The following is a 16,536-nucleotide window of genomic DNA, read 5'->3' on the forward strand; positions in this document are numbered from 1 at the left end:
TAAACTAAAAGGAAGGCACAGGAAGTGACAAAAGAAATAGCCTGGATAAATTAAGAGAACTTTTGGGGCTCGGCCTTTTTCACTCTCTTCTTGTTCATGACTTAGACCTGGGGGAGCTCTGCCTGGGACCCTGAGACCTTGGTGAGACTGTTCTTAAATCTTTCCCTTAGAACTACATGTGGTGAGTGAAGAAGGCTGTCTACATTAGCCTCCAGAGGGGCGCTTGATTGGAAGAAGTCCTCGTGATTAAACCCTTTGTTAAATGACTTTTAGGCTCTCTGGCTGGACCTCTGGAGCCCTGCTGGAGTAAAGCCCAGACTTAAATACAAATCTAATTCACTAAGTTAGATCTCTTACTCTACCTTCTCCTCATCTCTCTACTTCCACTTCTGAAATCATCCTGTTTATCTTTTCTTACAACAATAGTATTCTATCACCATAATTTAGCACAATTTCTTCAACAATTTGTCAACTGATAGACATCCATTCAATTTCCAATTCTTTGCTACCACCAAAAGAGCAGTTACAAATATTTTCTTACAATTAGGGCCTTTTCCATTTTTTTCCAGTCTCTTTGGGGTACAGACCTAGTAGTGGTATTATTGGATCAAAAGGCATTCAGTGTTTTATAGCCTTTTGGGAGTAATTCCTGAAATGCATTGTTTCCCAATTTTGCCACATCCCCTCCAACTTTTGTTACTTTTCTAGATTGTCATAGTGCCCTATCTAAAAGGTATGAGATAATACCACAGACTTCTTTTAGGTTACTTCTCTTATTAAGAGGGATTTGGAACATTTTTTCTTATGATTATTAAGAGTTTTAATTCCTTCATCTGAAAACTGTTTATTCATAACCATTGACCATTTGTCATATGCAGCCAAATTGGCTCCACCTTTCCTATTTAATACTTTTTTAAATTATTTTTTTAATATTTATTTTTTAGAAAAGTTAACATGGTTACATGATTCATGCTCTTACTTTCCCCTTCACTCCCCTGACCTCCCCTCCCCCCCATAGCCAGTGTGCATTTCCATTGATTTTAACGTGTCATTGATCAAGACCTATTTCCAAATTGTTGACAGTTGCATTGGTGTGGTCATTTCAAGTCTACATCCCCAATCATGTCCATCTCAACACGTGTTCAAGCAGTTGCTTTTCTTCTGTGTTTCCTCTCCTGCAGTTCTTCCTCTGAATATGGGTAGCGTTCTTTTCCATAAATCCCTCAGAATTGTCCTGGGTCATTGCATTGCTGCTAGTACAGAAGTCTATTAGATTTGATTCTACCACAGTGTATCAGTCTCTGTGTACAATATTCTTCTCACTCTGTTTCTTTCGTTCTGCATCAATTCCCGGAGGTCTTTCCAGTTCACATGGAATTCCTCCAGTTTATTATTCCTTTGAGCACAATAGTATTCCATCACCAGCATATACCACAATTTGTTCAGCCATTCCCCAATTGGAGGGCATCCCTTCATTTTCCAGTTTTTTTCCACCACAAAAAGCGCAGCTATAAATATTTTCATACCAGTCTGTTTATCTATGATCTCTTTGGGGGTACAAACCCATCAATGGTCCCATTTAATACTTATGAACAAGAAATCCTTTCAAAAGACTAGACCCATCCAAAATGGGAAGGGGCTGCCTTGGCATGTGCAGGATTCCTTTCAAATACCCATCTTCAAGGAAAAGCTGCATACAAATTTGCATTTTTGCATTTTGCATACAAAATTCAGGTCTAATTAGAGGCTGGATTACAAAACTTCTGAGATTAGTTTCAGTTTAAATTTTTGCCTGAAGCTAACTAAAACAGAAGAGAGACAATTTCAGGAGGAAGAAAGGAAAATCCCAGCTTCCAATCACATAATTCAAAGATATTTTATAAATGAAAACCAGGGAGGAGGACAACTCTGTGTAGAGATCAGTACTTTTGCTTTTTAAATCATTGACAAAGGCTCAAAATCCTGTACATTTGGTATGGAATAAAGACATTCCCTTAATGGCACATTCAGAGTTAAGAGAGGAAATGGTCCTTACCCACAGAGAGGAGATTCTGCACATTCTCCAGCATAACCTCCACATACAGCTCTTTCTGAGAATGGTCCAACAGGCACCACTCCTCCTGGTTGAAGTCCACAGCCACATCCTTGAATGTTATTGACCCCTAAACCAACAAAAGTCATAAGACTTAGAGCTGAGCCTTCAAAATTCATCCAGTCCAGTCCTCATCAACAAAATGGAGGAAACTGAAGCACATAAGAGATTTTCCCCAAACTCCTAACCCTCAGGAGTGTCAGAGCCAGCCCTGGAGAACAGTCATTTCAGAGCGCAGTGGAATATTGAGAAAGGCATTTTGTGTCTGAAGTGAGAATCATGTGGAAAGACTAAAACCTGGAGAAGTGTCTAAGGGTGAAATCCTTTTCCCTGTGGAATCAGGGAGATAGTACTCATTCTCTGAATGAGGAAGGTAATTCTGTGAAGGAGAAAGACAGATAGTGATCTGAAATTCGTCCTCATCACATGTGTCAGAATTGATCTGGCAAGAACATGTTTTGAAGAATTTGTGAGAAGGTAGCAAGTACTATGTATTCTGGGGGAAAATATTACCAGTGATTAATGAGAAAAAAAAAAAGAAAAAGGAATTCTCTACTTCTTTTCCTAAAAGGCTGAAATACTCTTATTTATAAGTGTTAAAAGTAATGGTTTGGCTAAATACATGAAAATTATAAATTTTTTATTTGCAAAAGATGTAGAAAGAGTGAAAGTAGAGAAATACAAAAGGGTAGAGAAGACATTAACCTATCTAACTAAATATTGTTCCAGTGTTTGGCTCAGCCAGGACTTATTATCCTTCAAAAGGAATTAAGCTATCTCCAGAAGGGCAGAGAGGGAAAGCCAGCTATCTACTCACCCAAGTTCCCTCCAAGAGGTAGGTCAAGACAATAACTTGAGTTCAAAGTGACTCCTGAGGTCAACTTTCTTCTGAGTCTACCTTCTTCTTGGAGTCCACTCTCCTAGCCTCAGAAATTCAGGGCCTTTTATAATGGCTTCTTGTTTCCTCTCCTTTTCACAGGGGCCAATCACAGCTGCCAAACTGTTTAGCACTGCCCAGGAGGCAGTGTTTGTGGGAACCAGTGCATACCTTCTGGAGGGGTGAATACTCATTAAAAGGGTTCAGTGTGAACTAAAAGAATTCACAAGTTTCTGATGGTTTGAGAAAAAAAAAAAGGGTAGAACTCTCCAACTATCTTGCTGGCTTCTTACCTAGCACTAGGTAGGGTACGAATTCACTAAGTGATTTTCGAGCTCTTCCACCTAGTTCAAGCTTGTTTGGATTCAAAGTTATTCTTAACCAAAGTGTTAACAACAACTTAATTAGTTAAAGAATTAAATTAAATTAAAAATTAAATTAGCTAAAGAGAATAAAGGATTCCCTTTTCACAAGTGTAAACTGAAAGAGAACAAAGAATTACCTTTTACATTATTGAGATGAAAGCATAAAGAAGATTCCAGAGAGTTATACAGGATGATTCTAGATATATGAAGAGAGGTCTTATGTTATATCGGACTTTGGGGGAACCACTGGTTATGATGCCATAGCCAAAATATTCTGTCTTTGCTTTATAAGGAATGTCATTTATTACTGGAATATATGAAGTCATTTTACATTTGGTAACCCAGAAAGAAAAATAACCATGATGAGGAAAGGAGGGGGTGTTTATCTTTTAAAAATATAATGTTTAAATAACTGGGGTTGGGGATTGAGCTAATTTATAAGAAACACAATGACAGTATAATGATTGGAATTCTTGAGAGACAGAATGGATTCATTTTAAATTAATTTGTTAATTGACTGGTTATTCAATGTGGTTAGTTCAATCTCTCTACAATCTAAAAGAAAGGAAAAAGATAGTTTTCTCCTCTAGCACAGGTCTCTTGTCCTTATCTCTCTCACTTTATAAATATATATTTCCCTGGTGAGCTCACCTCTCAGTCCCTCCTTTGGACATCCCCCGAGATCTCAGATTTATAAATAACCACTGAGAAGGGGGAATTAGGATTCATCCACTCCTCTCTCATTACTTTATCACAGAAGGAGGTCCTTGTCCATTTAAGGAAGGTATCAGTCTAAATTTTCTCCACCCTGCTGGCTTGCCTAGCACACTCTCAAAATGAGTCAAGGTTCATTATTGCTTTCAGTCCTACCTTTAATCCTTTGAGCTTAACAAAAGAAGGAAGGTTACCTGCTAGATTCATAACCTGGGGACAAGGAGACAACAAATCTAGAGTGTTGACTTTTACCAGGTAACAGGGAAATTTATTCCACAAAACCATCACAATTATGATTAACTTTCAAAAATATTTTATTTATGAAAAACAAAGTATCTAAGCCTAGTCCTTTAACCACGGAAATCTAGGGATTAAGAGAAAAGAGGCACATTGAGGAATAACTAACAAGGCAATGGCCAGATATAACCATAACATACTACCTGGAAGGGCTCATCTACTCTTACAATCGGCTCCATGGAAAACCCAGGCTACACTTGGTAAATACTATTATAATGGAATAATACTATTCCATTTCACCCCTTCCTAACTGATTCTCTACTTTTGAGCCTGGAATGCCCCTGGGAAACCCAGAGGAGGAATATTCTGAGAGTTTCCAAGTATAGGACACAGTTCCACAGACCCTCAATACAATCTAGAAACCCAGACCAGGACCTTAGGACCCTGCCTGTCTCTCCACCCTAAGCTTTGCCCTCAATTATCTGGAATTCCACTGCCACCAGAATGAGTCCCCTTCAGCCTAGATTTCTCCCAGGCATCTAAACCACCCCAGGGATTGATATTTCTATTTGAGGAGTCACCTAAAAGGCTGGTCAGCCTGAGGGCTCCCCCTCCCCCTGCCTCTCTTCTATATTCCTTAAATCCAATGACACTGGGCCTGTTTCTCACACATCACTCTCCATCTCCTCACCTTCCATTAACTGGGTTTCTCTGCCTCCTCCCCCAGCCTTCACTACTGTTCCCACTGGTCTCTGTCCTTCAGGTTTGGACAAAAATCCCATCTACAAGAAACCTTTATTAACTCGTCTTCTTTGTTTCATTTCTTATAATTTATATTTATTGAAAGAAAAATTGTTTTATTGCTTTTGTATTAGTCTAACTATGAACCAAATGATCACATATAATCCTTTAAGATATGTAACTACAATCATAATTTTTGAGAGTTAGACAGTTATTCCACTAATTATTTATAATAAACCATTATCATAGTAGCATATTGGCCAGAGTATTTGAAGGGATGTAGTTTGGTGTATGAGAATATTATAGCAACTAAAGAAGACTGTTTTTTTAATTTATTCTTTTATTCATTAGAAATGGTGAGAGTACAGCTGGTCTGATGGGATCATAGGAAAATAACCTTAGCCTGGTCAGGTATTGTTTGATCTTGATTTAAGAAAACTATAAGCTCTCCAGATCCCTGGGGGCCAGAAAGGTTACTTTGGGACCTAAGAATTACGAGAGTTCTGTAGGATTCATTAAATTCTCTTCTCTTAACCTTGTATTGAAATTAGGACTTTCTAGCAAATGTTCCACACCTTTGTTATCAAATGCCACTACACATTTCTTAACCTCCTATGTATCCTCTGCCTTGTTAATGGCTTATGCTAATCATTTATCAAAAACCCATAAAACACAGTTGGACATCTAAATGGGATCTTTGCTACAGCCTGGGTGTGGTGACATCTCCAACTTTAATTTACCACAATTAAAAGTTTGAATCTTCACCTCAGAATTATGGCCCAGACAGTTCTTTCTTTCTTGCAGTTTGTCAATCTCAGGGATTAAGGAAAGAATTCAGGATTCTGAGATCCCTTAGAACAAAGGTCTGGGGATGCTCTGGAGCTTTTCTTTGATGGAGACTCTGTTTTCTGACTCCTCATTAAACGTCCCACTTTGAGCTGATGTAGGTCTCATCTCTCATGAGGCGATTTTTTTCAAAAGCTATTTTGTGTTAAGACTTGACTTGTCAATATATTGTGGTTACCGGCCTTTTCTTTATCATTTCTACTGAGCCACATGTAGGATCGTAGAAAGAGACCCATTGAAGAGGGCTTACATCTCCACCAGAGTTTAATTTAGTGAACTTGTGTCTTCACCAAGTTGGATGGAATCTGCCTATGGTCAAGTGCTTTCTATTCCTTCTCAGGAGAGAAAATTTGAGTAGGAGGGCTGCTGGACCACATCCAAATGTGTTCATTTGTGAGCTCTAGAAATATTTTGCTTTTCAGGGAAGTTTAAAGTCATTCATTTGATAAAATTGCCTCAGTACTTCAAAAGAAGTCTGTAAATTTTACATTATTCTTAAATAAACTAGCTATTCCATAGGATAAGCCTTTCTTAAGAAAAAAATCAGTCACAATACTAAAACAAGAGACTTCTCTGGGTAGGTATAACATACTACATAATACATCAAAAAGTTAAAATCCTTATTAGGGAAGAAGTTATGGAAATTTCAAAGATCTTACCTTTCATCTACCTTTTTACATTTCGTTCTTAAACCGTCAAAAGATAGAACTAATCTCTTCTCTGACAGGTGTTTCTTTCACATTATAAATTGTACCATAGGAAGAAACTATCATTTCAATCTCTTTTTGGCTCAGGCTCATATATTTTTCTCTACTGTTGCCATGATTATATTGGTGTTTAAATTAAAAGAAGAGTAAATAGGAGCATGATGAAACTATGGTAAAACATACAGAAAATGTGCCATAGTGAAAGTGACAGTATAACACATCCAAAGATAATTAACAGAACTTATTCCTTAATTACATCAAAACAGAAATTTGAACAAAATCTTGAACAAACCAAGAAAGATGATCACAAATCTAAAATATAACCATACATTCATCACACTTAGAGATAATTATTGATGAAGAAAGTAATTATGAGTGAACTTATTTTTAAAAACCATGAAAAAAGAAACCCTTGAGGATGCAAAATCAAAATCCCACAGATGAAAATTAAATCTTAAATCACAAAAGCTTTTGTAATGCCTGAGAAGGCTAAAGTTTATAAAATTGCCAGGTCTTGAAATGACACAAGTTGCAAGCAGGAGCAGACAAGTCTTACAATTAATTAAGCATTTGAAAGAAATTCTTAAGGAGTTTCACAGAGTGTATTAAGGGTACACTTATAAATTTTCAATGAAATTTTCAATTAAAGGATAACAAGGAAACTAGCAGGAATTTTCAGGGCAATGATTTCTAATAATTTATCCTTATGCTGGGATGAGTTCTAACTAAAAGAAAATCAAATAAAACTTGTAGAATGAAACCTCTTCTTTGGGTGTGAATCTTGCAAAATGTTCTGCTCTAAACTGTGATTCGCAAGATATTCAATTTGAGGTTAAAGGTTTTGGGACTGCCACGAATATTAATTTGAGTCTTGAAGTCAGTTATACTTGTCTCATGAAGTCAGTGATCCACCATTCCAGAAAAAGTCATGAGTTACTCAGAAGGAATGTGATGCCAAACGGTCCCTGAAATATCTCATTCTTCATAAATAGAATTAGTGTTTGTATAATATTTTCTTCATTTGAATGTGGTCAATAACCAAGTATGTTCTACTACAGGCAACTCAATGGATAAACACTGTTGTCTATATAAGATGGGGAATTACTGAAGTGCATCTTCACCTGACCCACAATTTTGTTTTAAGTGGAGTACAATTAGTCTCTTGTAAGTTAATGTGGAATCACTGAACCCAGGGGGGATGGTAGATAAATTTATAAGCCGAAAAGCATTGCTGCTTATGTTTTGATCTTTACAGTTAGAACCCCAACTGCATCTCATCCCCCTAAAGGAACTCAAATGAAACATACTGAGAAAGCAACAGATTAGAAAATCCTGTTATGTTCAATGTAAATGATTCTAATGGGACATGGAAAGAGAAAATTTCTGAATTTTAATTGCACTTTAAGTTCCTGATAGTTTAATAACTTTTGAAAAGCTGTACTAATCTGCCATGAGATCTGCTTCATCAAAGATTTTAGAGGGAACATCTAAAGAATCTCTGCAAGCAGCAGGAAACCATAGAAGCAAATCTACTAAAGAGGAGATTTACCCCTGATTGCCTGAGAAAAGATGGTTTTTGAAGCTCAAACAACTACTTGGAATATCTGAGATCTAAGATGGATTGGCTGACATTAAGGCCGGACTACTACCTTGCAAAGAAGCCTGATGTTAGCTAATGTTGTCAATTGCTTATGTATGATCCTTGATTTCTGGATTACTTGGTCTGTACATTCATTTCTTCTCTTTACAAGCTGAGAGGACAAACAGGATATTTAAGAGCATCAGAGGGACACCTGAGGCCAAACTCACCTCAGCTGACCTGATGTTTTCACTTTATTTCTCTAAGAAAAAGGAATATGTGCCATGAAACTTTCTGATCTTTCTTTTTGTGATGATTTTTTTTAACATTACATTTTCGTGCTCTTTCATTTGGTCCTTTTGGAATTTTCTCCTGCTTTTGTCTTGCTGATGACTCTCATTTGACTGTCCTGCTGAAACTTCCAAGTTGGAAATGAGATTTTTGTCAAGTCTGCAAAGTGAATATTCTTCTTTCTACATTGTTCAGGTTAAAGATACAGTTAAAGAAACCCCAGCCTCAGGTGATTAAATTCTTCACTGACAAGAGGATATAACTCATGCTTTCACTTTTACTATCCCACCCATGGTAAAGGATGCTGCTCTAATAATTTTGGACATTTTCAGAGGAAATCTTTGCTCTCCACACCTGGATGAACTCCCAGATGTATGCGAGTCACTCCATCTAAGGATGTAAGTAGGAGAGTGTTGAGTCCTGAACCTCTGCAGCCTACTCAGGACCAACAACAGCAACAGCATCCCTCCTCAAATCAGCCTAAGTGGCTGCTGGTGTCTCAGAGCAGCTGCTACCCTTTTACAGGGAGCCTAACAGTGTCCACATTATCTGTGCCCTGGAAGAAAGCTCTCCAGTGTGAAATTCCTTTATGTAAAACTGATAACTGGGTGGATTTATCACACTCTTCTGATCCTACACTGTAAACTGATATCTCCAAATTGTTAGCCACAGCAGGATAATCATTCTCCACAACCTTGTGTTCTGAACTGTTGTAACTAGTGTGGCAGGCTTCTATCCAGCCTAACCAGCTATTGTAACTGCTGCCTGAAGTCAGTTAAAGCACCAAAAAGCTTCCCTTCTATGGATTCACAGAACTAGAGATGGCACTGAAGTCCTCTGGCAAGACTATGAACACCCCAGGTGTGACACATTCCATTCTAATCCACTTAAGGATCTCTGAGCAGAGTATTGAGTTTCCAATAAGTGACTCTTGGTTCTAGCAGTTCTCTTAGACTATGTCAGACCAAGATCCTCAGCCTGGAATTCATTTTCTGATTTGATAAGACAAATTTTGTCCCAAGTTCATCCAGTTCAGGCTGCCAGATGTTGACTAAACCCAGCACCCAAACTCAGGCATCAACCATATCCAACAGCGTGAATGTGAAACTCCCTACCTGCTTTTATGATTATAATAGGATTAGCCTTTCGGATTATTTTTACACTACTATCACTAATTTTGAGACAATAGTCAAATAGTATAGTTTGCTTTATATGAATTATAAGCATTAGCTAAGAAACATGCAGCTTTGGGTGATACCAAATTTTGCTGACAGACATTTTGACCATAAGCCTATAACCCCAAAGTTTCTACTAAGCTCACCACACTCTGTTCTATATATGGCAAGACCATCGATAGGGAGGTAGAGGAGTGCTCTTGGGGGCAATGTCAGTCTTCCAGCTGCTGAGTTCTCACATTAAATAATAACTGTCAGCAAAAAAATTAAACCCTGACCCCTTATGGTAGAGGCTTTGGAAAGGTCAGCCATAATAAGACATAAAGTTACTGCCCATAGTGATTATTTTTGTACTTTCCAGCTTATTTAGTACTGGCATCATTCATTAAGATCTGCCTATGTGAAAGATTTTGTATTCATTCTATTTTAATTCTGACTGTATTTTGTCTTTAATAGTCATCAGATTTCTGTGCATAAAAAAGGCTATCTCCTAAGGCTTAGGGTCTCTGGTCTTCATCTTGACAAGAGTCTGGCTTTATAGTGTGGCATCCCAGGTATATTCTAATCTTGAAAGTATTGTTGATGTATCAATATTGTAACCTATGTGCTCATGTAACACTCTCATGGTCATATTATTTCATGATCATTGTATTTAATTGGTATTCTATTTATTCTGACCATTCTCTAAATCTGTTGTATAAAGGTCAGGACAATTCCTGGGCAGGGCTGTTACCTGCCACAGGGTCCTCGCTCCCACCTCGTCAGGCCACAATCCTTACCAAGGCACATGTTTGACTAATCTCCTCTTTTATCATGTGGTTGTTAATTGACCCAACCATGCTACATGTTCATTAGCTACCTCCCATTCCACATTCCTCGAATCTCCAATAAAGTCTGGGGACACGTGCAGCTCGTGCTCTTTTCTCCACCATAAGAGAAGCACGCACGCTGTTGAACTCTTAGTCTCCCAGTCTTTCTTCCTTTGTTATGTTCTCTCTCTTTCTTTACCCCCTTCACTCATTGTCCCTCAGTTTCTAATTCTCCTTCTCAGGTATCCCCCCACAAATATATTAATTTGGGACTGCCAGTGGTCACAAGAAATGGTGCCCCACGTTGGGCAGTCACAAATTTATATATTCGTGGGTAGATACCTGAGAAGGAGAATTAGAAAACTGAGGGGCAATGAGTGAAGTGAACTGTATTAAATTAAGAATGTCCTTGGATCCAGAGTCTGTGGGATGTTTGATTGATAAATTGGACCCTGAAGCAACTTTCAATTGTTGGATTTAAAAATCAGTCTGGCAGTCTACTGAACTATTTCTGGCCTGGACAAGCTACCCCCAGCCCCCAAGGTTTCCCACCACAGTCTTCCTTATCTCCCCCTATCATAAACCTAAAACTGAAGCTATCTTATCTGATGAATATTAACCTTCTTGAGGAATGTTTGTCTATGTTTGCCTGCTTTACAATATTTGCCAAATGCTTCCAGACCCCTGACCCTGAAACCCCCCCCCCCTCCCCAGATGCTTCCTGACCACCTGTCCCTGACACTACCTTGATAATTATGTGTGTACCAACCCCCTTCCCCAAACATTTCTATATAAACTCTTGGCTGAGAATTCCAAGGGGTCGTTCAGGCACACCTCTCTGCCTACCGACCCTAGCTATTATTGCTAGTAAAGAATGAGCCTCTTCTTGCATATTGCATTGTCAGTGTGATTCTTCCTTTGGCCATGAACCTGGGTTAGGTATTAAAATTTGGGTACAACAACACAATGCTTTAAAAAGTTTGAAAAAAAATTAAAAGGCAAGGCTCTCTACAAAATATTTGAGCATCAGCCAAAGGCAGCTCAATCATTCTATCAGCTCATGAATCAAAACATGACATTGATAGAAGAGGATGTGGATTTGACTTCAAAATAATAAAATAATGCAACCAGACATTATTATTGATTGTGTAGTTGAGTTCTGCATCCTGGTAAGAAGATGCCTGTCCTGGATTGCACATATTTCATAAAGACTGTCCTCTGTGTAAAGAAATTCTAATCAACACCCCTCTAAAGGGATTCACGGTATGCTGAACAACAGGGAATTGTTCCTTGCCTTTATACCACTGATCATGAACCAATTTATCATATATACTCTCTAAAAGATGAGTTACCACAATGACAATTTTTAGAAAGAGTTAGCCCAAGGTATGAAACTGTGTACCAGACATCAGGTAGAAATAGTAGAACAGGGGACAAAGTATTAGAAGGGATGAGATTGGGGCATTAGAATACTAAAACAATTCATGGCACCAAAGACTTCTGTTCGAGGAATAAAAGCTTCAGGTCTGTGTAGACATCTTGGAAAGCCGACAGCCCTGCAGAAGGAGCCGGGCTCTCTGGGAATGGCGAGTCAATAGCTGGCCTGATGATAGAACCCAGAAAACCACCTCGGCTGGTCCAAGTGCTGTTTTTGCCTGTCAAGATTATGCCAACTCTGGGCTCTCAGAGGACTGTGGCCAAGAGAGGTTCCTCTGACTTAAGTAGTCTGACAGCTCTGGAGGAGTCATTCCATTTTTTTTCTCTTAACCTTGTCCTAAACTGTGAACTTGGGATCAAATGTTCAAACTCTGGTGACAAAACACCATCACATATTTCTTAATGCCTCTGTTCTAGCCAAGTGAAGGGCAAACTTTTTAAAGAGGAGGCCAAAGGAAAGGAAATGCTCATGTCAGTCTGTTTCTAAGGCAACTCTTGCGAAGTTTCATTGTATTGTATCCTATTCGTTGTATTCATCAGATTAAAAACACCCATAAAACACCCTGCCTTTCATTGCTATGGAATCTGCTACAGGAGGGGCGGGTGCCATCTCCAGCTTTCATTTCCCACAATTAAAGTTTGGATGTTCAGCTCAGAATGATGTAACTTACAATATTCTGCATGAAGGGAACAAACATTGATGAAATGCAGGAACCAAGCAGGCAGGGGAGAGTCAGGGGTTCACACAGCTTAGACGGCTGCCCCATCCCTGACTGACAACAAGAAATGCCCTTTGATGCCAACTTCCTGCCAGGCCCCTGCCTCACTCACTCCCCAGCTCCCACCCAGGGGTCCTGCTCTCCTCCCTGGGGCAGGTCTCCTAGGCTAGCCCGGTCCCTCTCCCCTGACTCTGCTCTCTGCCCATCTTGATGCCAGCTCCTCCCAGGCTTTTTGCTCCTTGAACAGGGGAAGCACAATCCCATCTTTCATAATCCTATCCCCAGCACCTAACACTAAGGCACTTTTATAGCCAGTGTGGAATGGCTGTCAAAAGGGAATTTGGGCGAGAACATAGCCCAAACTTCTTCTGAAGCCTCCCTGGAAGTCCTCACTGACTTGTCCAAACACCAGGTTGTGGAAATTAGAAGCAGAGAATGTCCCTGTGCCATCACTGGAATCGCGGGTCACAAGGACATCACCTGCTAGAGCAGGGTGTTATACTCTAAGGTGGGATGAATAAATGACAGCACTTGTGCCTATCTGTCTAGAACCTGGGCTGGCTCATTCAGGCAGGGGCTATCAAGGCCCTGGAAAACCCCAGAAATACTGTGCATGTGGGGGCAGCCAGGGGTGACCCTTGAGGTAACACTGAGGGAAAACAGTGAAGGTGCCCTTGGAGGCCTGGAAAAGACTTAGTCATGCTGGATTCTAGCTGTGGGGAGCTTGGTCAGGGCTGGAGTCTGACTACACTCACCTGGGATGGGGGCCTCTGGGTCCCAGGGGCCATTCCCTCTGGCTCCAAGGGACTGTGCTTGGGCCAGGCTGTGGTCCTTCAGGGAGTGGGAGCCCCAAGGTGGGGAGACTTCTTCTTAGTACATCTATGGGGAATCAGAGAGGGTGACGTCTCAGAGGAGCTTAGAGGATCCTTCCCAAGGTCTCAGGGAAGCCTCCCCCCAACATGAGGGAACAGGGAGCATCAGACTTGGAAATAACCTGGGACTGGGCAGGAAGAGGCTTCCCACCCTCTCTGCCTCCATCTTTGGCTGCATTCAATTCACAAACTGCACTAGGTGGAAAGGGTGGATGGAGGGAAAGTCCTAGGAGGTGGGGTTACTGGGTAAGGGGGGGGTGTGTGCTGGAGGTGGCCAGGGCCATCAGGCGGGGTTCGGGGAGAAAGTGTTGGCATCTCTTCACTGCCCAAGATTAGAGCTCCTTCCTAGGGATGTGGGGGCAACAGCATCCCCCCCCCCCCCCCACAGGGTCATGTTGCTGGCTGCTGCTCCCTTTGGGGCAGGGCTCAGACCAGAGGACAGCAGCCCCGCCCCATCCTATGACTGCACCCCTCCCCCAGCGGCCTCCAAGCTCAGGGGCTGGGGGATCCCCCTCGTGGGGAGGGCCAAGGCCCGCCTTGGGGCCTTGTCCACCGGCACTTCCTCATTTCTCCTTTTTCTGTAGTCTTTTCAAGTGATGGACAGAGACAGGCACAGAGATACTGTCTCACAGGTACACGCAGAGACCCCCCCCCCTTCCCCCACATCACCTTGCCCCGCCTCTCTAGTAGTTCAAGTGGACAACTGCCCCACCCCCACTCTCAGGCTTAGTAACCCGGAAGTGGTCCACCAGAGTCTTCTGGTCCACTAGAGTTAGGAGAGTATCTGATACCTGAGCAGGGAGCCTGGGTGCGCCTGCGCATTGACTCCCTCCCCTGCCACTTTGACCCAGTGAAGCTTCAAGAACCACATAGGGGAGCCCTGCAAGAGATTCCCAGCATGCCTTGGAAATTCCCCAAAGGGAAGTTCCAGGACTTGGCTGAAGTCAGGAAATAGGTCTTCTGGGAAATGGGGTCCCCCAGCCTGGGCCCCTGGGTTTAGCGCCCTGAGGGGGAGGGGGCTATACTCGCGATTTCCCCGCCTTGGAGGCCCTAGGCTTCTTCCCTCCAGCCCTGCCCTACTGCGGCTTCTTTAGAATGGAATCTGGTCTGGCACACAGCAGGGGTCTAATAAGCGTCTAGTCTACCGATTATTTGCTCAATCAATGGATCCAGGCTCCCCACGGCCTGGGGAAGTAGCGACAGAATTCCCCCTCCTGACACACACACTAAAGACAAATAGACACACTCGGCCATCACACCCATTGACACTGGGGTTCACTATCCCTGCCCTTCCTCTCTTTCTGCACATGCGCACTCCCTTTCACTCGGACTCACTAATTCGGAAGGGATCTACCCAGGTCTTCCCATTCTCAGGGAATTAAGGAGCAGAAAGTCTCAGCTTTCACAGCAGGGAGCCGGGGCCGCCCTTGGCCACTGACTCCCTCTCTCCTCCTCCTCTCACCCTGAAAAAGGTCCAAGAAACACAGATGTTCGTCCTCCATGGGTGGAGACTTCTCCAAAAAGGATCCCAACGTCCCTCGTGGCTGCCATACTTGGGAGGAGCCAGGAAACATGTGTTTGGGAAATGGAGTTCTCTATAGGGGTGGTCCAAGAGCTTCAGGATGTCAGGACCTAGGCACTCTGGGATATGGAGTCCTCTTATCTGGGTCCCTGGGGGAGGAGTTATAAAGAATTGGCCCCCAAACTGGGGGGGGGGCTGCAGTTTTCTCCTTCTCACTCCCATTTCCCCTTCTAGCCCTGTCCTGCTTCTTCTTTAGCCTGGAAGTTACCTCAGAATAGGGCCTGGGACACAGCAGTTGCCTAATAAGTGTCGATGGATTGCTTGATTGATCAATGCATCTGTCCTCTTGATGGCCTGGAGAGGTGATGCTAGGATTCCCACTTCTGACAGAGAAGAAACGAGGGACACCTCCTAACCACCAACTAATCACCATCCCACACCACCAGCAAGCAACCCCCAACAACCAACTCACCCCAAGCAGCCAAGTTCCCCCCAACTGCCAGTCCTGTCAGCAACTGCCAGCCCCCAACTGCCAGCCCTAACCATCAGCAACTGCCAACCCCCAACTGCCAGCCCTAACTGTGAACAACTGACAGCTCCCACCAACTGATGTTGGCCCAGCAGGGGGCTCCCAGGTTCCTACTTCCTGTCTCTGTGGACTTGTTAAACCCTACACACCTCTATGGTAAGAGGACATCCAGGTCCTCCATTAAATGAAAGAAAAAGGAATAATGAATTCCTTTTTACACTACCAAAGCTGCCACTCCCTGCAAATGCCTTTCCACATTTACAAGGTTTTTCTCCAGTGTGGAATTTCTGATGTCTGGCAAGATTACCCCTCAATACAAAACCCTTTCCACATTGTTTACATTCATAAGGCTTCTCTCCAGTGTGGTAAGACTGCCTCATTCTGAAAGTCTTTCTACACCATTTACATTCATATGGTTTTTCTCCAGTGTGGATTCTCTGATGTTCAGCAAGACTCTGCATCATTGTGAAAGCCTTTCCATACTGTTTACAGGCATAAGGTTTCTCTTCAGTGTGGAATCTCTGATATCTAACAAGTTGTCCCCTCTGTGCAAACACCTTTCCACATTGTTTACATTCATCAGGTTTCTCTCCAATGTGGATTCTCTGATGTACAGCAAGACTGTCCCTATATTTGAAAATCTTCCCACATTGTTTACATTCGTAATTATGGATTCTTTGATGTGAATCAAGCTCAGAGTTCTGACTGAAAGATCTCCTGCCTTTATTACTGAAAGGAACCATCTCCACACATTTACTTTTTGGATTTCTAATGAGGCCTACACTCCAGCCAAATGCCATTTCCCCTAGGTTAGTTGGATACATGGGCATTTCAGGAGGTTTCTCGCACAACTGAACAAATCTGACTTCTTCAGGAAAGCATTTGCTGTATTCACTATCCTGAAAACAGTGATTTCCTGAGGGCAATTTCATATACTGATATAGGACTGAATATTGTCTGAATTTCTCTGCATTTTCACCAAATTGACAGTTACTTTTTGGATTTTTATTTACCTTGACATTAG

At 41.7% G+C, this 16,536-nt stretch overlaps 1 protein-coding gene across 1 annotated transcript in view; it reads right to left on the bottom strand.

Moving 5' to 3' along the window:
* Window positions 1-16,312, bottom strand: part of LOC123233141 (zinc finger protein 850-like) — a 35,663-nt gene extending 19,351 nt beyond the window's left edge. The window contains exon 1 of the mRNA XM_044659309.1: window positions 15,919-16,312. Coding sequence (XP_044515244.1) covers window positions 15,919-16,312 — 394 coding nt within the window. The remainder of the gene's footprint in view (window positions 1-15,918) is intronic.
* Window positions 16,313-16,536: the final 224 nt, after the last annotated feature.

The sequence above is a fragment of the Gracilinanus agilis genome, chromosome 2, assembly GCF_016433145.1.
Source record: "Gracilinanus agilis isolate LMUSP501 chromosome 2, AgileGrace, whole genome shotgun sequence".
Lineage (NCBI taxonomy): Eukaryota > Metazoa > Chordata > Mammalia > Didelphimorphia > Didelphidae > Gracilinanus > Gracilinanus agilis.